Source organism: Cygnus atratus, chromosome 23, assembly GCF_013377495.2.
Source record: "Cygnus atratus isolate AKBS03 ecotype Queensland, Australia chromosome 23, CAtr_DNAZoo_HiC_assembly, whole genome shotgun sequence".
Lineage (NCBI taxonomy): Eukaryota > Metazoa > Chordata > Aves > Anseriformes > Anatidae > Cygnus > Cygnus atratus.
The window spans coordinates 2879422-2902742 of NC_066384.1; the positions used below are offsets into that span (position 1 = coordinate 2879422).

The 23321-nt window shown below is 53.5% G+C and overlaps 1 protein-coding gene across 1 annotated transcript in view; it reads right to left on the reverse strand.

Moving 5' to 3' along the window:
- GRIK3 (glutamate ionotropic receptor kainate type subunit 3) overlaps nt 1–19747 on the reverse strand; it is a 106770-nt gene extending 87023 nt beyond the window's left edge. The window contains exon 1 of the mRNA XM_035562192.1: nt 19633–19747. Within this exon, the coding sequence (XP_035418085.1) occupies nt 19633–19747 (115 nt within the window). The remainder of the gene's footprint in view (nt 1–19632) is intronic.
- Nucleotides 19748–23321: the final 3574 nt, after the last annotated feature.

The following is a 23321-nucleotide window of genomic DNA, read 5'->3' on the forward strand; positions in this document are numbered from 1 at the left end:
TCTGCACTGAAGGATGCCAAACAAGAGAAGCACACACTCGATGAGTACATTTTGCTGCCTGGAGATGTTTCCAAGGCCTCTACGCTCCCATCACTAAACCAATCTCTTAGAACCCAGGATCGCTGCAGCTTTTGCCTCTGCGTTCATCACCCAAGGCTCTGGCAGCTCCAGCGGGGTGCGGGTCCCATGGGTGATGTGGGGCTCCCTGGCCAGTGCCAGGAGCTGCAGGACAGGAGCATCTCCCGGAGGCTACAAGACAGGAGCACCTCCCGTGGCCCACAGGGGAAGGTGATGCAGAGGAAGACATGAAATACTGGGGTATAAACAGCCAGCACATCTGCTTTGGGAGAATTTCTGTTTAAAACCGTGCGTATTTACCCTGATGCAGCACAAGGAGGGAGTGGCTGGCCGAGAACTGCTTACTGAGTGCTTTGTTTGCAGGGCAGGTTTCCAGTGATACACAAATTACCAAAATTTACCAAACAGTGCAAGAGACCTGTGCACACAAAGTCACTCCTCCTTTAAACAAACCTCTGCTCTTACACCTGGCAGTGCCAGACTTCCAGGGCTTCACAAATGTTGTTCTTGAGACCTTCCTTCACGTGTTCTCAAATATTTGCATCTGAAGTTAGGTATATAACGGGTGGAGCTGGCTGTCTAGTTTTTTGTAGTGAAATGGGAAAGACGGAGCCAGATGTGATATCGACTCCTTTACAACCTGGAAAGTGAGGCTCCGGAGGTTTCCTTGTGTCACCGGCACGGCCGAGAGCAAGCAGGGAACCTTCCTTCTTTCCCCTGCCCACCTCTGGCAGTCACTGAGTGCTCATATGGTTTCTGGAGCTGCCCACCCTCTCCACCACGAGATAACCGTTATCCGCAGGCACGCTTGGAGCCAGTGCTAAAGGCAACAGGGTGGAAAAGGGCAGTTTCTTTCCCCTTCCCATTTACATTTAGGAAGTCCCAAAGGAGGTCAAGCAAGGGCTGCAGCCACACAACTTCAGCATCCAGAAAGATGGCCTGAATTCCTCTGTAAAGTCCACATCCACTAAAAGGCTTCTGTGCCGTCTTGGACGTCCTTGGGCTTGCGGAGCTGCAGCGGGAGCCTGGCACGGGAGCTCGGGGGGAGGCACGGCAAGGGTAAGGACACGACGTGCAGCACCACCGAGGGAAGCGCTGCTTTTCACATGTAGCCACATTAAGCCTCCCAGAAGGAGCAAACCTCATCCTCAGTCAGCAGAAACATCCTCCCAACTGCACAGTAAAAGTCACTCGTTCACTTTATATATGTGTATATATATATATACGTCCTGCTTAGCAGAGGCGACCGGTTGGGGAGAGTGGCTGAAACCTCACTGAGAGCGGCACAAAGGGTGCACGGGCAGGGGGGAGCTTCCCTGGGGCCTGCTGCCCTGTGTCAGGGCAGGATGACTTCTTGGGAAATGGCAGCAGGAGACAGAAGAGCCCTGGGAGCACAGCAGCGCCCAGCGCCCTGTGCAGGAGCCGGCCCCCACGGGCTGCTCACGCCCTAATTTGATTAATTAGCACAGCCGGCTTCCCTCCAGCCTAAACCCCGCTGACGGAGCAGCGAGTATCAGGAAAGCCAAATTCCCCTTTTGCTTTGTTTCTGGCGGCCAATTCCTCTCTGCCAATACGGCAGCCTGCCCTTAATTTGGCAGTTAGGGGCTTGGTGAAGGAAATAATGCGGCAATGTCCTCGTGGGAGTCTAAAAACCAATATTCCAGGAGCTGGGAGAGAACTGATGTGAAAATGGGGTGTTCACAAGCCCCTGTCACCGGCCATGCTTGAAGGGCTGACTATTAGCACCTGGTCAATAACAACATCCTTCCCTGAAGGTTTTTTGTAAAAAGCACCAAGGATGATAGTGAAGAGCATGAAAATAATCTGATTAATACGATGTCTCCTTGAAACATTTCGGAAACGCGTCAAGTGTTACTTTCACTGCGGTGTACTTTTCCGTCACAAAGTGAAAATCAAAGTGCAGAACAACAGAGAATGCAGAGATCCTTCCTACATGGAATAATGAGGCCATAAAACCAAACTATAAAGTTAAATAATTTGCCATAAATATCTAAAGCTCTCAAATTATTCTCTACATTAACTGCCTATGTTTAAAATGATCTTTTGCATTCACCATGTCACAGATGGCAACATCAGACAAGAGAGTCCTTGACAAAATCTCGCTGTAATTATTCTTTCCACAGCTGCAGTTATTTTAATGCCTTTTCAGTTAAGCTGAAAGAGACGCACACATTTTATAAATAAGGGCCTTTAACCAGTTTGACAATGAAGCATTTGAAACGTACAGTGCAAAAAAAAAAGAAAAAAAAAACACCCAAAAACTTTCCCTGCATCTCGAAACCTGGGAGAGCGACTGTGCAGGCTCAGAGCTGGAAGCCAACTGCTCTTTCTAAGCCGTAGTTAGCAGTTAAAGCTAAAGCTCTGCTGATGGGAATGGCACGAGATAGCTGTTACTAGCAACTTTCTGAGTTGCTCCGACACAGCCTAATAATTAGCGTTATTTTGGCTAGCAGCTCGTTCTGCCTGTGCGGAGGAGCTGCCCTTCAAGAACAGGCAAGGACCTCTGAGGCTGGCTTGCAGAGAAAAATACTGCCGGGATGGGGTCGGGCTTACAGACTGCCCAAGTCAGGACTGTTCAGCTGCAGCCACAGTGCTCCTGTTCACGGTACATGTTCAGGCACCTCAATATTCCCTACATATTCAGGCACCTCAGTACAAGCAGGCTCATTTTCGAGTGTTCCTAAATGTTGTGATTTTCATCTGCTCAGAGCGAGTTTGGGCTACACCTAAAATCACAGCCGTGGACTCCAAGACAACCAGGAGAATCACAGAATCCTAGAACAAGGTTGGAAGAGCCCTGCGAGATCACCCGGTCCAGCCACCCCGCTGCCACCGCCATCACCCACTAAACCCTGTCCCTAACCTGAGGTGAGGCACCAAAGGAGAGGTTCCTGCAAGATTTTACCCCAGTGTCCCAGAGGACGCTGGCACAGCTCCCTGCGACCTTTGCTTGCGCCTCGAACTCTCTTGAAAGCCTTCAGAACACCTCTCCCCTAAACCTATGTTTCAGGAGCCTGGAGAAGTGGCCGTATTTTTTAAAGCTCTGGAACACTCCACAGCTCTTGTGAAAAACAAAAGAAGCTGAATCCGCTTTAAGTGAAGTTCGCTCCTCTCAGCAAGTTGCAGCTGCTTTGCCCTCCCCCCCTTAAGCTGCCTGGTCGTCAAAAAGCAGAAGCAATTCTGCACGTCCGGGACACAACTGAAATGGTGGCGGAGGGACCGGGAGGATGTTTTCCCATCTAAAGCAAATGAAGAAAAATAAAAGAATGGAAGATCGGGGGGAGGTTTTTCAAAGTGGGATCCTAGCAAGCTTTGCCATACAAAGGAGACGTCGTGGTCGCTGGCGCTCACGAACTAGGGAGGCCTGATTAATGAAGGTTATTGTCAGGGGGGCCTGGCTTTTATGCTCCACGCTGAAAGGCACCAACCCTTGAAGTATTCAGCATTATACAATAACAGATTGTGTGCAGTTAGCCTTAGAAAACAAATGTGCTCTCTCTTATGTAAGATTACAGAGCATCCATCACTGGCTGGCATTAAATACCGCAGAACACCAGTGTATGTAATTAGCAATACACGAAATCCAAACAGTATTTTAAAGGGGTTGGAACAACAACAACACCCAAAAGGAGTGGATGTTTGCATTCCCGTTCGCTTTGAAGCTGCTTTTCCCTCCGGACCCAAGTGTCCCAGAGAAGGGAAGGGCAGGGTGTCTCTGGCTTTCCCTCTGGCATCCCCGGAGCCTCGCTGCCGGCGCTGGAGGGGGAGCAGAGGTTCCCGTGCCGAAATCTCTGCTATCTCTTATTAGATTTGGACCACGAATGAAATACAGCTGTGGGCTGGATGGGGGAAAGCAGGGTTTTTATGAGGGTTTGTATGTGCTGTGTCAGTGGGCTGCTCGTAAACTGGGGCTGGCCTCGAAATCCCCTGCAAAATCCAATGAGCTGCTACATGGCAGACCCATCTCTTATTGTGTCTGCCTCCAGGAGGAAACGGGGACGTGGGTTCTCTCTAGAAGTGACACCGTGGTTGTAAACCTCTGGTCGAGCAGCACTGAGCTGGGACCAGGACGTTGCCTGCGGTGCTCGGGGTGGGTGCAGCGTGCGGGTCTGCTGCGGGTCTACCCAGGGTCTCCGTCAGGGCTGGGACTTGCACCTGGGGCTCCTGGATCGCACTCCCCCATCCTTCCCCTTTTTTGCGTTGTGCTGTAGTATCAGCCACACAATTAAGAGCCCTATTTAAGCACTTGAATGAGCAAACAAACTTCATCCTTGAAGCAGTCAGGCATGCCTTGTGGGGCCCCCGTACTCCTCAGTTGTGAATCTCAGGCTGATAATTAAAACCAAAAAATGCACTTAGACAAATGAACATCGCATCATGCTGGGGAGCTAGCACAAAGCTATTGTCACTTCTCATTTCAAACACGCTGGAATTAGAGGGGGGCTGGATTTTTTCTGCCAGAGAGGCAGGAGAAGCCTCTTGGCTGGATGGCAAGCAGCTGTCTGCAGATGGAAATGTCCCGAGGGCTCTGGCTAACGCAGGCTGCCTGGGGAAGCCTGGCACAGGGCAGGATAAGGACATGGGGATGTATTTGCCAGCTTGATTTTTACCAACTGCAGGGCAGGTCAGGCCAGAGCACCATTCGGGCACCCAATGGGGGTAGCAGCAGTGCAGAATTTCCAAGGTTCCCATAAATACCGCGCCGTATTTTGGCCTTGGTGCAGCTTCCAAGATTGCTCCTCTGCAGCAGCGCTTCTGGCACAGAAAAGGGGCCACGAGGCTGGTGGCTGCGTCCTGCAGGGGGTGGCCCCGTGCTGTGGCCCATGACAGTGATAAAGCCAAAGCTGCTGTTGCTGTTTCTGCGGGGCGTTCTTAACCTTAGCAGACCCCAGCAGGATTATTCCAGTCCCTGCAGAGCTCTGGCATCCAGAAAGCGTAAAATACCAGCGCTGCGACCTCCTTCTGCCCACACCTCTGCTCTGCTGCTCCATGGGGTCAAAGCCATCCTTTACAGGGCAGGGGGCTGCCTCCAGGGCCCGAGGGCAACACGAGGCCACCACCTTGGCTGCCAGCCTCCACCCCAGCCCTACAGAGGCAGGTCTCCTCGCTGTGCCCAAGGACAGCCCCCACCGGGCTGCCCCAGCACCGCTCAGCCCCGCGCTCTGCTGCAGGACGCGTGTGGCACTGGCAGGGAGAACCCAGCATCTTGGGGGGGAGCCAAGTGATGGGGAGCCGATGATGTTTTAATGATTTTTTAGCTTTTCTTTAAAGCCGGCCTCCTTTTTAATGAAGTGTCTCAAATAGGGAGTTAATTGGGATGTAATAGCACACGCTATTGTACATTAGTTAAATACCAAGGGATTATTAAGACTACATTTTTCAGGCTTTACAGTCCTACATTGAGTAAACAGTTGTTAAATTTCAATAAACAACTTTTAAAATCTACATTAAATAAGCAGTAAAGCGTATTTAGGATACATGTTTATTTTTTACTTTTCCCAAAATGACTCAAGTGAGAGAGTTCCGGGTTGTAATCTCCTTATTTCACCACTTTAATAGGGTTGTGCCTGCTCCCGTCTACTTGCTCTGCCTCCGAGACCCCAAAGCCTCAGCTATTTGCACACACACGTCACAGGCCTTAAACCCCCCCAATTCCAACAGCCCAGAGGAGCAAGGAGTGGGCTTAGCCCTCTTCTGCAAGCACGGAATTGAAGCCCAGAAGAGCAAAGTCATTTGTTCAAAGCCATGCGGGGAGCCTGGTACAGTGCACAACGAGAGCTAGCGAAAGATCAAAAAATACTTTTCTAAAAATAAGGCTTTGAAAGGCTGTAAAGGAAATGCAGCTCTAACAAATCGCTGTGTTGCCATCAGAGATGCAATTAGTCACAGGCTGGATTTGTCCCTGCCATGGGCAGCACCTTGTGGCCATGGCAGTGTGCGCGCAGGTCTGGGGGCTGTGGGCAGCACAGGAGGTGCAGGGGCTGTGGTCCCGTGCCACCACCTTGCGCTGGGGGGACCTTGCAAGGTAGCACGTCGGAAACAACAGGTGTAATCATCCCGGTAACCATGGCAATGAATAATTTAGGACTCGCTTAACCTTCATATTCAGGTTGATCTTGAGCTTCCTGCTGCTTTTTGCAGGCAGGGTTATTACAGCCAACTACCAGCACTCCCAGAGAAGGAACAGGTTGCGTGCGGGTCCGTCCTGGCTCCTTGGAGGAGATGCTTGCGGCGTGGGCACGGGCTTCTGCCCCTGGGGCAGCGGCCACAGGAAAATCCCCAGCATGTTCTGGACAGGGAAATGGGGCAAGAGCTGCTGGAGCTCCGTCCTGCTCTGCTCCAGCCATAATTCCCGTAGTATTCCTTACAGATCGCCTCCGTGCCATGCAGAGGTATTTCGGGGAGGTCACCACCGTGTTGCCAGCCTGGGCATCGGTCGAGCATCCTTGCTAGCTTCTCATGGTTAATTATCCCCACAGTTATTGCTCTCAGGTGAGGCTTTGATGACACGATTCCAAAGGCCGTTCTAGCATCATTCCAAATGGGAATCCAAATGGATTGCACTTCCCGAAGTCATTTCCACCGCTCGGCATTGTTGAGTGTGTAATGCTAACTAAGAAACCAAGAAATCAGGAATCTCCAAACCAAGTACACTGTGAGATTAATGAGGAAGTGCTGAAGAACATAAATAATCCGTGCTCCCCATTAGAGGCTGTTAGCACCACTAAAGCAAACCAGAGAAAAAACGGCACGTACGCCATCAGCCGTTCCCCCCTTGACATCCATCACTGTCAGCACCTAGGTTTTGCCAGCTGAAATCAAAGGGTGGTTAACCCTTCAGCATTCTGACCACTTAGAAATAATTATTGTTATTATAAATCAAAAGTGATGGCTTAATTGGTCAGAAAAATGTATATAGAAAAAAAAAATCAACTGGAAGTAGTATGGCCTCAAAGGAAAAATTATTAGTTCCCTAGTGGGGTTACAGGTAATTTCCTAGCAATAACAACGTAAAAACACATTTTGTTTTGTAGTGATCATAAACAACCCTTGGACAAGAATTCTATCCAGGACCCACAAGTCCGCTCCCTTGATAGCAAGTTTCATTACACAGGTTTCTCTGTGCTTTCTTTCAAAAGGCAGCTGTCATAACGATTTACGAATTACAATTCTGACGGCATAAACTTCCATAATTCACACCAAAATAGGTTTTCCCACAAACACTCGCAGAGTACATGGAGGACTGTAACTACATAGAGTGACCTCAGTAATGCGGTTTGACCCTAACCCTAGCCCAGCCCTAGCCCTAACCCAACCCTAACCAACTCCAAGCCTAACCCTAACCCTAACCCTAACCCTAACCCTAACCCTAACCCTAGCCCTAGCCCTAGCCCTAGCCCTAACCCAACCATAACCCAATTCCAATCCTAACCCTAACCCTAACCCTAACACTAACCCTAACCCTAACCCTAGCCCTAACCCAACCCTAACCCAGTTCCAATCCTAACCCTAACCGTAACCGTAACCGTAACCCTAACCCTAACCCTAACCCTAACCCTAACCCTAACCCTAACCCTAAAGCACAGATCCGATTCCAGGGCCATGTGTTCATGGGGCTGGGGGAGAAATTCCCCTGCAGAGATGGAGCCAGAGCTTGGGGCTGAAGGCAGCAGCTTGCCCCGGACCAGCGGGACCCAACCCCTTGGGATCTATAGGAACCCAGGGAACAGTGGGCGCTTTCTTTCCAGCCATTGGCAATAAGCAAAATTCCCAACCAGTGCTAAGGAAGCCTGTGAAGGCAAATTTTTATTTATTTTGTCCTAAAATAGGAGAAAGCACATCTTGTCCAGGATTTCAACTGTATGAATTTCTTCCCTCCGCTTTTGAGGCCAGAGGGTGAGGGCTGGAGTTGGACATCCAAACTGAAGGGGCGTTTTGGTGGGAGGGAAGCAGGGGTTAATTGTGTGGGGCTGAGCAACAAATCCCCTCTGCCAAGTCCCAAATGAATGTCGTTGGCTTCCTTGTGGCCCAGCAGCGGGCGGGGAGATGAGAAGGGATGAGGGGAGAAGCTAGTCAGGTTGGAATTGCCTCCAAAAAGTATGAAAATTAAATGGGAATCCATAATATGAAGACGATGGTATGCGAATCAGGCTTGGTTTCAGATTTTAGTATGCCATTGCTCTCTGCCTAATTGGAGGAGATGGAGCCAACCCCTCAGATTGCCACACTTAAGATCTAAAGTTATACTGCAGAAATGGAAATGTGCCACGTCTTTCCTCAAATCACCGCCACTGCATTAATGTAGAAGAAAATGAAGGAGAAGTGGATATAAGGATATAACTGCTGCCTTACTGAGCAGTCTACAGCCAGATGGGCGTGTGTACAAACCCAGCCTTGTCTACTGAAACACATCACTGGGGCTGAAGGTAGCTGCTGGAAGAGCAGAGAGCTGTTCTTATTCAACGTTTTTATTTATAACTCAAATCTTAATTGAAGTTGATTCCTGCGCAAAGACAAGCTCTGCATTTTAAAAAATGTTACCAGCTTCATCTAACACCATGCAACACGCTTTCTGGACAACGCTTTCCCAATATTGGAGGTGAACAGGAAAAGAAACGTAAGAGACAATTTCCATTCAAATGTTAGGAGCCAGACCTAGATAGCACCCTGAAGCTAAACGTCCAAGTGCTCACTTTGAATTTCTTCAGAGTAAAGACGACAAAATCTGATCATGCAGAAATAAAAATTTGTAAGAAGAAAAGTGCATAAAATGAGGATGAAAATGGTTTTTGTTCCCTATAAGGGAAAAACAGATTTTAAAGAATTTACAGACCAGAAATTTAAACTAAGAGCCTCCCTTTTACAGCTTCGAATTGTAATGGCATTACTGCAGGAGGAAAAAGAAGGGATGGCATCCAGGCTGCAGAGGTGTTTGAAACAATGCCATCCCCCTGCCATCGGCAGGGTTCGGGACCCAGGAGCCAGCCTGCACCTGCCGCTTCGGGAGCTCCTCACCTCGGGACTTCCAGGCTGCAGTTCAGTTCCCAACTTGTGGTGAGATGGCTGCGGCCAGGAAAATCCTGTCTCTGTGCCAGGCTGGTAGAACTGAATGTAATGAAGGGAAAATCTTTTCCCACAATAGACAGTACTGAGCACATGGAGATAGCATAAAAATCGGGGTTTCTGCTGTCGTGAGCTCACAAAACAAATGAGATTTTGCATGAAGCACTTGGAACAGTGACCTGTGTGTACCACTCAACGTGACCTCCAAAAGTAATGACATTTTGTCTCGTATTCTACTTACGAGTGCCTCATTCTGAGCATTCAAATTGGAGCAGGGTTCATGGACTATTTAAAAATTCTGCGAGCAGCAAGACGCTGTGAAGCTGATGTGTTTTAGTATGACCACTGCTTTGCCAAAACTCACGACCTGTGCTCACGAGGACTTTTCCTCCCATGTCAAACGGAGCAGCAAACACCCAGCCTGCGAGGAGACTTTGAACCCTGGCTCTTGATCTCATCTGAGCTATCCGTGAGCATCAGTCGTAGTAATTTTGACTCCTTTTGCTTCCTCCCATCATTAATTGTCTAGATGAGCCCTTTCCTAATTCACAGAGGACAACAAACAAAGCAATCCTTGTGCACAAGTCCTTGAACTGGACAAGACCAATGTGCCACATCATGATGCGGAGCTGCAGCATCACCCCGGGGTGAGCGCTGGGCGCAGGACACAGCAGAGACCGGGCTGCACGCCAGGGCAGAGATCACGATTAAGAACAATTTAGCCAGCCTATAACGCAAAGCAGAGCCAGAAACCAGGGCAGAAGTGACCTGGAGCATGACTTGCAGTGAATGTCTTTTTATCCCATAAACAGGAGAGACACTTTGGGATGATTATCCACCCAGATTTATCTCTGCAGCCCCTTGTGTATCCGTCTGTGCTTAAAAATGTCTCACTGCCCTTTGCATTATTGCATTGCCCTTTACATTCATACAGCATAAACCTCTCAAGTACCGTAAAACTTACAAGGTGTAATGGAACGTCGTGATTTTTTTTTTACACACCATAAACAAAAGCCACTGGAAAAGGAACACAGCGAGGCAGGCTGTATTTGCTCTGACAAGGATACGGTGTGGTGCAGGGTGAAAATATATACACAAGTATGCATACATGTACTCTTGCACACTTAAAATCACAACTGGATCGATTATCTGGCACTGATGGGGCACTTCAATGCGTTGCGCCCTATCCCTGGAGGTTTTCAGGGCCAGCGACGGGGCTTGGGGCAGCCTGGGCTGGTGGGAGAGGACCCTGCCCATGGCAGGGGCTGGGACTGGGTGGGCTTTGAGGTCCCTTCCAACCCAACCCACGCTCTGATTTTCTGATTCTGTGATCAATAAGGAAATGGATTAAATCAATAAATCACAAGCTGCACGAAGGACCCAGTGTTAAAAAAGGAAGGGAAAATATTATAAACCTGTCTCGTGCGGGCAAAGAAGCAGCCTACACTTGTAAGGTTAACCATGCGTGCCTTTTATTGCATATCCAGTGAAGGAGGAGCACCTCGCGTTCCCGCCTGCTCTGTTCCCACTTCTCCTGCCCAGGGTCTCTGGGAAGTGCCCACACCTGCAGCTGCCATCGGTGCGGGGCTGTGGGACTGCTCCGAGCCCTTCCCTTGGGCAGCAACGTGCTGAGAGTGGAGCAGGACAAGGTGGGAGTGCTGCGGGCTGCCCTGGGCACCCCAAACTGCCCTGCTGCCAGGCTGGGGAGCCAGAAAGGATCACTGCAAGGGAAGAAAGTGCCCCAAAACACAGCACTAGATTCAAGGCTGCAGAGAGGCCCGGGTTCAAAGCCTGGTGAAGACGAGCGTGTCTGCACCTGCCCCGAGCTGGGCTTGGCGCTGCAGCGCGATGCACGGCACCGATGCACGGCTGGAGGGTCAGGTGCAGCGAGGGGATGGGCAGAGGAAGCAGGAGCATCACAAGAATTGGAGCAGAAAGGGAGGATAAAGGGAAATCAAAATGAAAAGTGGCTCAGAAAAACCACCGGCCTCTTTGTCACTCTAGGGATCTGGCCAGTAGGTTTTTGGGGTCTGTTTCTGGCTGATATTCTAATGTTTTTTTCTCCATGGTGAGCTTACATCTGCTTCCGAAGGGAAGAAGCAGGAAACAGGTGAAGTGAGAGGCTTCTAAAAAACTGAGGCAAAGCATGTCGTTGGAATGCCTTACAGCAGTATTAATAAACAACAGCAAAAGCTCAGATAACAGCCGTGCTTTAGAAAGGAAATGCCTGGTGGCTGGATGCTTCCCCTAGGGAAAAGCACTTGAAACAGTCTGTGATAAACTTCCTGTAACAGGAATCTGGAGGAGAGAATACAGATATTTCTGCAGGTCAGGACTAGGATCTTGCAGAGCTCAGGTATTTCTAAAAATCTCTAGATCATATCCTGGTGCCTTGACGTGCCTGTGATTGTCAGCACAGAAAGCAGCAGTGTTGGTGGTGATGGAAACCATTGCAGGATGTCCTGCAGGGGGTCTGACACCGCCCCGGACGGCTGAAACACCAAATACTCCTGGAAACTCCATTTGTGCCCAAGTCATTGTGCTGGCCACGCTGCCACGTGGAAGGCAGGGAAGGCGCCGAGGTGGCAGCTGAGGCTGTGCTCCTCAGGGAGAGCTTTTCCTTCATTCCACCATGGAGGACCCAGAACCTCTCACTGCCCGTGCTGTGGTCAGGTTGTCAGCCAACCAGCAGCAGTCCTGCTACGCTGTCAGAACTCTTTAAATGGATGTAAGAAAGCAAACAGTTACCGAAACCATTAGGAAGTGGTCTCGATCTGCTCAGGTTTTTACTAGAAGATAGATACCAGCCGTCTTTTTGCAGAATATATGAGATTAATAATTCACCTCTAGCAGGATGTGAATCAGAGACAATCAGACCGAGCAGCACCTGCTCAGTTTGCAGAAAACCTTTATTTATATGGCTCTGAGAACAGCCCTCTGTTTCTCCAGCCCCCAGCACCAGGACACACCATTTTGGATGGATGCCTGCAAGGTGTGCTCCCCCCAGCACAGCCCCCGGCAGGACCCAGGCGGGCAGCACAGCCCGAAAATCTGAAAATCTGCTCTGGGGTCCCGGGCTAAGCACGTGCTGTAGCCATTTGCTCTGTTCGTAACGAAACGGGCCCTGTTTCAGCATGCAACTTCTGCTGCAGCCAGGGAAAATTACCTAAGGCTGCACCCAGGCAGCCCGGCATCTAGCAGGGGGTGGAACGCAAAATTACTGCTGTGACTTACTCTGAGTGCTTTGAATTCACTGCAAAACTAACCACCAAGTCTAACACTTCAGTCCCAATAGACAGTCATAACTCAGCTAAATTTGTGGGTTATACCAGATTTTATTTACTGTTTCATCCCGGAGATAAGTAAGAGATGACAGCCATCTAGTCATTAAAGTGGGGGAAAAGCCGCCCACAGCTTGCGCTGGTTCTCGCGCCGCACATTTCCACGTCTTCAAGCAAATTTGGATTTTGCAGTACTGGCTTTGTTATTTTAAGGACGGCTTCTGTTCCTACTCACCTGGGCACTGGTGAGTTCAAAGAGCTGGCCTGTTCACCTCTAAGGCCCTGATTTGCACAAAGGACGTGCTGCAGCAATCAAATGTCATTACCGGCTAATGAGGACCCTGTGGCCGAGGTGAGAGCAGTCTATGGCCTCTTCCCGCTCCTTATTGGACATTACGAACCACCCTGATAACCCGAACCGCCGCAGCGACACTAATGAATGCTCCTGAAGCTGCTGTTTGCAGATGTCGAGGACGGGGAAGGCTAATTTCAACAATCAGCCTCAAAAGCCTTGGTGTGGGCTCACTACTGGAGTACCTGGCGCTCTGCGGGCCCCTTACGGGGCTCCCTGGTGCCCAGTTTCCAGCCAGGAGCAAGGTGCTCATCCCAAATTCAAGAATTCACCTGGGCATTTCTGTAATTTGGGATGTTTGCTTTATTCCCTTGAAATTAGTGGGTTTATATCTATGCCTAAAGACTTTTAACTGGGGGTGCTTTGCTGACGTGGTAGCTGCACCGACTACACCTAATCCAAGGTGCAAATACTCTTCATTTTGGTGTTAATCGTGGTGTGGCTGGAGCAAGAAGGCCAGGCTGTGCTTCAAGGAGCCACGGGCAAGGTGGCTCCTTCTCGCAGCGACGACCTGAATCTATTTGGGGCTTTATTAGGAGCACTAAATACCAGCACATTATCTCTGGTTTAACTGTTAATGAACATGGGTAGCACGTGCAGCCCCGTCATGCTTGGATCCGCTCTACATCCATCTGAAATGAGACCATCCCTGGCTGAAAAAACAATCCCTGCCTGAAAATACAGCCCCGAGTTGGGCCCCCAAGCTCGTGGTGTTCAGCAGCGGATTGTCGCGGCCGCCCGTGCAGCCCCCGCTAACAGCAGCCTCTGCAGAGCGGCAGCAGCTGAAATTCTCACGGCTCTGTGCCAGCCGGCACTGCTCGTTTCACGTGTATTCTGGCTGGCAACATCACCGGTAGCAGAGCTTTTAGCCTTGCCTTCAGCCCCCAGCTCCTCTCCATCACTTGCCCCTCTCCCCCCTTGCCCATCGAGTTCTGATGCTTTCTGCTTGTTTTCTGCCTTGCCCGGAGACTTCAACCACTCTGGTTTCCAACTACGCAAAGGGGGAAAAAAAAAAAAAAAAAAGGAGTCTAGACAGCATCCCATTAAACCTCCAGCCAGAAAGAGGGAAAGAAGATTGCACGGCGTAACGGGCGGAGAAATGCAATACACCGGATTAGGAGGCTTAACGCTCGCTACAGACAGACCACGCGGCGTCGGGCTTTCCTTGGCGTTGTGTCTCCCCGAGACGCCCCGGAGAAGCGGCTCCTCTGGCAGAGCCGCTCCACGGAGCTGCTGCTGGCTGCTGGCACCGGCGAGCAGCGCCCAGGAGCTGGCAGGAGGGTGGCCAGCGAGGCGGCTGCCTCCCACCTGCAGCCGCAGGAGCGGCGAGGAACAGTGCCCTCTGCTGCTGCGGGGCCCGGCGCCGGGAGAGGGAAGAGCCGCATTTCATTGGGATTGCGAAGTTGGCGAGGCTGCCGACCCGTGCCCGAGGAGCGCTTCGCTTCCCAGGGCGAGACAAGCTTTGCTCCGATACCTTTCGTATCATCCTCTGCAGGACCGCATCGTGAAGGCTTCACCGAAAAATCTTCCCGAGGTACCAGCCTCCATTTGGCCTCGTCGGCAAAAGCAACAGAGAAATGAAGTGCCGAGCGGTGGATTCGCACCTGCTGGTGACGAGGCAGAAAGCGGCAGCGCGGGGCGAGCGCGCGGCTTCACTGCGGAGCCGGCTGCATGCGGGGCTCCCGGCGGCACGGACGGAGCCAGGTGGCTCCCTGCACACCCACACGAGACACCCCCAGCCCCGAAATTCTGCAGAAATCTGCGGGTTTTGGGCACGTGGCCGGGAGAAAGCAGGCGCTGTGGCTGAGGAGGCAGCCCAGCACTAAGCAGCGCCGTGTATTTTGGCGGCACTCCTTCCCCCAGGATGAATGAGGGGCTCTTTTTTTTTTGTTGTGCGGTTTGATCTTAATTTCCTGCATGAAGTTCTCAAGAGGATGCCAAGATCAAATAATTAGACTATTCTGCATTAAAGAGGTAACATTGTTATTCAAATGTATTCAGAATTAATTTACCACCAAACAATTTACACTGCCGTCCTTATATCCTGCTGAAATTACTCGAATACGTTATCTGACACACAAAGCATCTCATGACCTGAAATAACTTCATCAACCACCAAGTGCCGGAGCAGTGGGTGTACGGCCACAGGAGTACAAACCAAAATTTTGCAGAAGTCACAAAGGCAATCGAGTGATGTAAAAATAGGAGAGGCAAAAAAAAAAAAAAAAGGCAAAAAAAAAAAAAAAAGCACTTCACTTGCAGCAGTGAACATGCAGAAAGCAGAATCCCAAAGAAAACCATGTGAGCACTTGAGCACTTGACCCCACAAGTGGCAGGAGGGGCCCTGATGCTCTGCAGCTCAGCCCTAGCCCCCCTTTTGGGCAAAGTGCTCCAAATTCCCCTCGTGCTCCAAATTCTGATCCCACCTAGGGGTCCTGGCTCCCCCACTGCAGGGACACCGCGGTCCCCAGTCCTTTGGCCACTGCCTTTTTCAGCCTGAAAAAGCCTGGCTTTGTCTTTTTTTTTTTTTCTACATGAAACTTCATTTGCAGAGTGTGGGAAGGTGATTGCAAAATAAAATTCCAGGCAGGCAAAATGAGCCTCAGAAAAGCCACTTGCACAGAGGAGGATTACTACCCGCAGAATTTGTTTTCTGCCTATTTCTACAAAATAATCAATGCTTTTTTTTTTTCCGCACAGACTCCAATCCAATTTGATTGTCTTTTCTGCGTTTCTTGCAAATCACACAAACAATCGATGCCCTGACCTCTTCCCTAGGCAAACGCAGCTTCGAAGGAGACAGCCAGAACCAAACCCGGCGCGTCCCCGAGCGGGGCTGCTCGGGTGGAGCTCGGCCGCAGCCCAGCCCCGTGCATGGAGACTTCAGCGAGGCAAGAGGGGGAATTTCAAAACCTCTTGATGTACGATTATTGTCACAAACATCAGCGGGAGTACGATCTTAGGGAAAAAGAGAAAAAAAAAAAACCAACCAAAACAAAACGACAAAAAAAAAACCACACAAAAAAAAAAAAGCAAAAAGCCAGAGGTGCAGGTGGTTCCTTTTAAAAAAGTAGAAAGCAAAATGAAATCTCTTCCAGGCCAAGCTTCTCCAGCAGAGGAAGGGTGAGGGGATGCAGGGCTGGGGGGGCCACAGAGCTGGACCCGCTGGGGGCTGCGTGTGGCCACCGCTGCTGCTGCCTCCGCAGGGAGGAAAGCGCCGAGAGCCGGGCTGCGCCGCCTGGGCATCAACTCCCGAGTGCAAACAGCCCCAAAGATCACAGACACGAGTGCTGGGATGGGGTGGGCTGCCCCCGCGGTCTGGTTTTACAATCGCATATTCATCTCACGCCGCTGGCACGCGTCTGATCCGCGCGTGCATTTCGCTCGCGGGCCATCCGTCACAGCGCCGAGTCGCTTCTGGTGGCGCTTCAGCAGAGCTCGGCGCTTGGGATCGCGGCGCCATCCAACGCCAGGCCTCCGGGCGGGGAGCGTGACGCCGACCCCAGGCCTCCCCCAGCGCCACACTGGGGGCTGCAGAATGGCACCGAGCCCCCGGCTGTCCCGCGGGGGATCCCACTGCCGCCTCCTGAGCAGGAGGGAGGCGAGATAAGCAGGATGTCGTGGGTAGAGCAATCGCCTTGCGCTCACCGAGGGGATGATATTGCAAATACCCAGCCGCTCGGTGCGGCGCTTGTAACAGGTATAAGCCGGCAGATCTCACAGGCAGGATCGCAGCCTGCTCCCAGTGGTGTAAACGCGGAGTAACGCTCCCAGACACGGCGGTGTAAACGCAGAGTAACCCGCTCCTGTCCTTACTTAGCCGTCTTTATACTAGGATAACACAGCGCCAGACCGAGCACCGGGAGCATGCCGCAGACCTAGGTGCTGAGTTCCGATCCGGCGTTCTCAAATATTTAGCAGATTGCATAATAATTAAACAGCTGTTGAGCAAGCTTCAGACGCAAACTCCTACTTATTAGCCAAAAAAAAAAAAAAATCCAGCAATGAGGCATAGGTTTTCTTTGTACGTGTAGATCATGTTTAGATGTGTAGATTAAATATTTATATTTTACTTCTGAGAAAAAGGGTGCTTTTGGCTTTTCCTTTCCTTTCTTAGTTATCTCTTGCAGAAAAAAAACGCCACTGTATTTATTTTAATAGTCAGCTTCACAGAGAAAAAGGGCGCTTTGAAAAGTTACCTGTTTTCCCTCTGCTTTAATTTGCCGTTTTAAAACAATTCTCATGCAATTGTTCCCGCTTCTTGGCATAACCTAATAATTAAACGAATTACTTGAAAGCCAGGGCAGCTTTGCACAAATTATTGGGGGGGGGGGGGGACAAAGCTGCAATTTCCCTGCCAGCTGAGAGAGAGGTCAGAATTATTCCAGCTGTAGCTGAGGGCACAGGTGAACACAGCTCCCTGCAGCCCCACCGAGAGCTTCCCCCCAACTTTTAGGTCCCCTGCTCTCCCTCTCGACGAGGGACGGCGTCCTCAGGGGCTGAATTTGCCGTCGTTTCTCCGAGACGAAGCGAGGCCGCGCTGCAGGACCTGCCTGATCCCGGGGCAGGGCTGGCGGCAGTGTCAGCGCTGAGCGCTCCTCTGTCCGTCCCTGCGACTGCCTTGAGCCCTGCCCAGACCATCCGGCTGCAGGACAAGGGAGGCTGAACAGAGCCTCGGGGGTCCTCCTGGCCCCCAACGCCCCCCTCGAGCCATGGTGGTGCTCGCAGGGGTCTTGGCACCGCCAGTCTTGACTTCACCCTGTCCCCCTCCGAGCGCCCGCTTGCTCCGCAGCCCCGCGCCCCCCTCCTGCAGCGCCAGGCCCACTGGGGCCACACCGAAAGCAGACACAGCCCCGCTCCCCTTCCCCATGGGTGCTCTCCTTCCTCCCACCCTCCTGCCCTACAGAAACCCCACTGACACCAAGCCCCCCGGGGGCTCGGCTGCCTGGGAGCACGGCCACGGGGGTCTCGGTGGGGCCGGCAGCGCCGGGTGGGTGACGGAGCGGGGGGACCGCGGGGACGCCTCCGTCCCCTGCTTGCACGGCGCTGCTGCGGCACCCCGGCCGTGGCAGCGGGGGCTTTTAGGGGAGCAGAGGGGGGGTCTGTCACCCAAAATGCTTCCACCAGCCCCCGCGTCTGGCCAAGCACAGCGAGCAGCTGGGCGCCGCGGGAAGTTGGGCAGCCCCGGGGTCCCCACGGGCAGGTCCGGCCGCGATCGGTGGTGCTGCAGCGCGCACAGCACCGCGTCTGCGGGCAAAGCACCCCGGACAGAAGCCCGCGGGGAGCAGATGGTCACCCTGCGGGGCTCGGGCCCTCGTCCGTGAGCTGCTCTGGGCCACGCGCCCCCTCGGAGCCCTCCTAGGGGTGACGGCACCTCGCCAGCCAGCAGCTGCCCTGCAGGCTCTGTTTTCTCTTCCTGCCTTTCCCTGGGCTGCCGTGTAGTTGCACCGGGATAAATCAGGTCTGTTTTTTCCCTCAAGCATACTCAGACATCTCTCTGTTTTCCACTTGTTTCCCTGGCTTGGGATTTGCTCCCCGAGCAGGCAGGTAAAGCCGTCCTCGGTGTTTCTGGGCAGGCAGCAAATCCCCGGGAACGCGCGCTGCTGGCGAGGTGCAGGGGCTGGAGCTGGAAATCAGACTTTCTTTACGTGACACACTTAAGAATCTACTTTAATTAGAGAAAAGAAAGATCGCAGACTCTTTCCCGAGCTGTTATCTGTGCAATTACTTTATGTAACATTATTAAAAATTAAATTTTTCCCAGAACCTCAGCAATTTAATGAAAAACGCCTGGCCCCCAGCAGCGGCTGCGGCAAAGGCAGCCGCTGGCACCCTCCTGCTGCAGGGCTCCGCAACTCGGCCCCCAGCGCTGCCCGAGCCTCGTGCTGGGCGCACGGACCTCACGCTGGGACCCCATGGCCGGGGGCTGCTCCTGGCCCTGCACCTCTGCTCAGCACCCCTGTTACAGCAGCCTCAACACCTCTCGCACAGCCGCACAGCACGCTCCTTGCACTGGCACAGCAGCCCCTTCTCCGGGGCACAGTGCCCCCCTTCCTGAGGGCACAGCACCCTCCTTCTCTGCGGCATGGCACCCCCTTCTCCAGGGCACAGCACCCCCGTCTCTGGGGCACAGCACCCCCTTCTCCAGGAGGACAGCACCCCCTTCTCTGTGGCACAACATCCCCATCTCAGGGGCACAGCACCCTCTTCTCCAGGGCACAGCATCCCCCTGTCCAGGCACACAGCACCCCTTTCTCCGGGGGCACAGCATCCCCTTCTCCAAAGCACAGCACCCCCTTCTCCAGGGGCACAGTATCCCCTTCTTGAGGGCACAGCACCCTCTTCTCGGGGACACAGCACCCCCTTCTCCAAAGCACAGCACTCCTTTCTCCATGGGCACAGCATCCCCCCATCCAGGCGCACAGCACCCCTTTCCCTGGGAGCACAGCATCCCCGTGTCCAGCAGCACAGCACCCCTTTCTCGGGGGGCGCAGCACCCCATTCTCGCACCGGGCACAGCACCCCGTCTCCGGGAGCTCCGCACCCCCTCTCCAGGAGCCCCCAGCCCTCCTCTCCCCATTCCCAGCTCCCTCCCCAGCCTTCCACCCCTCGCCCCCTGCCAGGGGCCGCCCCCCCCCCGCCCACCCCACTCTGCTCCGGGCACCGGGGGGCTGCCCCCCGCCTCCCCCCGTGTCCCCGTGTCCCCCCCCGTCCCTTCCCCGTCCCCCCCCCCCCCCATCCCGGGGGTCCCATCCCGGGGCTCGCCCCGCTCCTATCCCCGCTCCCCGCTCCCCCCAGCCGGGCCGCAGCCCCCCAGCTCCCCCCGGCGCCCCTTACCGATCCGGATGACATGCGGCATCCCCTGCGAGCCCTGGCCCCAGAAGCCGCCGAGCAGGAGCGCAGCGCAGTACTCCCAGAGCACGCCGCCCAGAGCCGCCCAGAGCCGGGGCATCGTCGGGGGGGGACTGGGGCGGGGGGGGGGGGGGGGATGGGGCTCGGCCCTACGGCCCCAGGGGCAGCGGGGCGGGGGGCTCCGGCCCGGGGCTCATCGTAGGGCGCCCGTCCCGCCGGGGCCGGGGCCGGTGCCGGTGGCGGTCGGGAGGCACCTGCGGAGCCGGGGCTGCCGGTGCGGTGCGGAGCGGCTCTGTCCCCTCCTACCGCTGCTGCGCGCAGCTCGCACAAAGCCCCGGCGCGGAGCGTGCACACGCGGGCACACACACACACACGCACACACACACACACACAGACACGCACACACACATACACAGACACGCGCGCACACAGGCACACGTACACGCGCGCACACACGCGCGCACACACGCGCGCACCCGCACCGATGCGCTCAGCGCTTGCTCCGCGCCACAGCAGCTCGGGGGGACACGGGACACGAGGGGGACACAGGGGACACGGGACACAGAGGGGACATGGGACAGACACGGGGGACACGGGACACGAGGGGGACACGGGGGACACGGGACACAGAGGGGACATGGGACAGACCCGGGGGACACAGGACACAGGGGGGCACAGGACACACAGGAGATACAGGACACAGGACAGACCCGGGGGACGTGGGATGAACACGGGACACAGGACACAGGACACAGAGGTGACATGGGTCACAGGGGACGCAGGTCACAGGGAACACGGGGCAGACATGGGATGGACACAGGGGTGGCTCCAACCCACCCCAGTGGCTCCCCCCGAGCCCCAGCCACCCCACCGTGCCGGTGTCCCCCAAGGTCCCCGCTGTCCCCTGTGTCCTGGGAATCCCCCTCTCTCCTGTGTCCCCACAGCTCCTGGTGTCCCGCGTGTCCCCTGCATCCCCGGTGGCAGGTGCAGGGCGAGGTGAGGTGGTGGGGCTGGGGGCTTGGACCAGTGGGGCTGGGAGCTGGGGGGTGCGGGGGGCCTGGGGACGGTTTTATTTGGTGCCTGTGGGCTGTCACTGCCAAGTGTAATGACCTCGGTGACGGAGACAAAGCACTGCGAAGGCACCGGGTAAGTAGGCTGCTTTGTCAACTTGCTGGGCTAGGCTAGGGGCGAATTTATTTTTTCTCATTTAAATAATTTGATCTATTCCATCATTTCCAATCGCTCCCATTTGCCAGCTGTCTGCTAACTACATCGCCTGGAACATCTGAAGAGCAAATCTTTAATTTTCTTACAAACATACTATTAGTCCGTATCTGTTCATCCTTTTAATTTTCCTTGTCCTTCTCATTCCTCGGCAGCAAGCTCGGAGCGCTCCGCGCCGTAAGAAAAGCAAATCTCTGTCCTGTCTGCGGGCGGCTCACCCCGGGCTGGCGTCGCATCGCCCGGCTGGGGCGCCTCTGATGAGCTGGAGGAGGGGATGCGTGCAAATCGCTGTGGTCTGAAAGTCAAAGCAAAGCTCACGGGGTTTGCATTTGACGGGAGCAGACGCAGCACGCCGAGGAGGCACCCGCGCCGCGGGGACACCCGGTGCGCCCGTCACCGCGGCGTCTGGTCCCTGCGCTGGGGAGGGAGCTTGGGCAGGGCGGCTGCTGCCTGCTGCTATCACGGAGCCCCAAGGAAAGGCTTTGAGAGGCTCAGGGGGAGCATCCCAGAGGATGCTGGCCCCCCTCTCCCAGAAACCCAGCAGTGCCTCCCCAGGGCTTCACTCGTGCTTCCTTTGGGGCAGGGGAAGGCACCCCGCAGCGTGACCTTGGCTCCCTGCTTTATTTCGCCGTGGAGGGGATTTTTCTTGCTCCTCCCTAAGAGCCGAGCCAGAGAGGCAAAGGCACTGCTTAACGCCTTCAAAGCCCTGTGCAAATGTCCAGCCTCCGAGGAGCTCCAGGGCTGTTGTTCCTGGGGGCAGCCCAGGCTCCGACTGCCAGCAGGAAATCTCCATGCCCAAATCGGAGTTAGCAAAAAGGGAGCCTCATGTTAAGGGCAGTTTTATCTCTCAGGGCACCAAAAAGGATAAGATTCAGCAAAAGTGCATGCAAGGAATTTTCTTTACTTATTGCTTAAATGAAGGACAGCTGTTGCAGGGGAATTATTAGAAAATTAAATGTCACAATCTGGTAAATCTTTGCACCTGGAGATAAAAAAATAATCCAGTGGCAGGAAGAGGGTAGAGAGGGCTGTTACTCTCTTACTCTTTTTAGAGGCTGTACATTGACAACAGTTTGCTTTTCAGTAACTCAGGACAAGAAGTTCTGATTTTGTAAACTTCAAATTAAGAAGTTGCTAGGACGATGTATTCCGCTCATTAGCGACGAGGTGCTGCTGCTTGCTGGCGCCAGGCGCTAATAAGGCTCTGACTTCTGCTTTGGCTTCTGGATTCTGCTGCAGGAACAGCGCAAAGGGTGCGTTTCATATTGTTGTACTTGATTAGCATCCGATGGGTGTATGGGAGCCGTGAATACTGCTCGATGTGTGGGTCAGGGAGCACAATCTGTGCTGCTAAGGGCAGGGCAAGCAGGATCAGTCACCAGAAGCTGTTTGGCGAAGCGGACACGAGGCAGGGGTGCGCTCTGCCCTGTCCCGGGGCTTGCATGCCCTTCCCTTCCCTAAGAACCCGAGCAGTGATGCAGCGCTGCCCATCCTGCCCCCCTCGTGGTGCTGAGCTCCCACATTACCCCCAGCCTCAGCAGCACCCAGCTGCCTTCCAGGGCGATCTCAGGGCTGCACCAGAAGTGATGGAAATGGGGCAATTTGAAGCTAAAGCTACCAGGTGTTGTGCCATAGTTGCCTTAGGGTTTTTTTCTCCCCCTGCCCCCCCCCCTTTTTTTTGTCACCCCCCTGTGAGTAATGATCTTTATCAGTTAGGCCACGTTTCTCCATCAGCTGTGGTGGGGTTACATCATTATCCTATAATTAAAGCATGACAAAATGGATGTGACAAAGGACAGCGGGTCTGGGAAATGAATGGAGCAGCTCCTGGGGACAGGGCTCCAGCCTGGTGCTGCTGCTGGGGTTTTGTGTGTGCTGTGGGGTCGGGGTGGTCCTTGGCCCTACAGAGGGCGGGGGGGCTCAAGGGTGAGGGTACAAACCTTGTAGAGGTTGAAGTTGGGGCCGTTTGCAGCCGTCTGTGGTGGTGCTCTGCTGAAGGGCACTGAGACATAGCAGAAGGGCTCTGGTGTTCTTTTATGATTCCCTGTTGTGTTGCTAAAAATACGATGTGTTTGTCCAGCTCCCAGCTGATGCACAAGTGGCTTTCGTGTGGTGATTCATCGTTTCGTAGTATATTTGTTACCAGTTAGTGTGAATTCTTTGTTATAAATACAACTTCCAATTGTAGGGGTGCCACTTACGCTATAGGACTGTTTGGTTACTCCAAGTTAGGGAGGTATTGAGATACGTTAGGATTTTCATGCTGCCTTCTTTGCAGTGACTGCCTGTGGTATTTACAGCTCTGTTTCCCACGCGTGTAGGATACTGAAGTGTGCTTTACACTTCCTATGTGCATAAAGCCTCAGTTCTCTCGCCCCTAAATAAAGCTGTAGGTTTGTGGATGTTCTAAAGCTGATGAATTTAATGTAAGGCTTCTCGCTTCTGAGTAT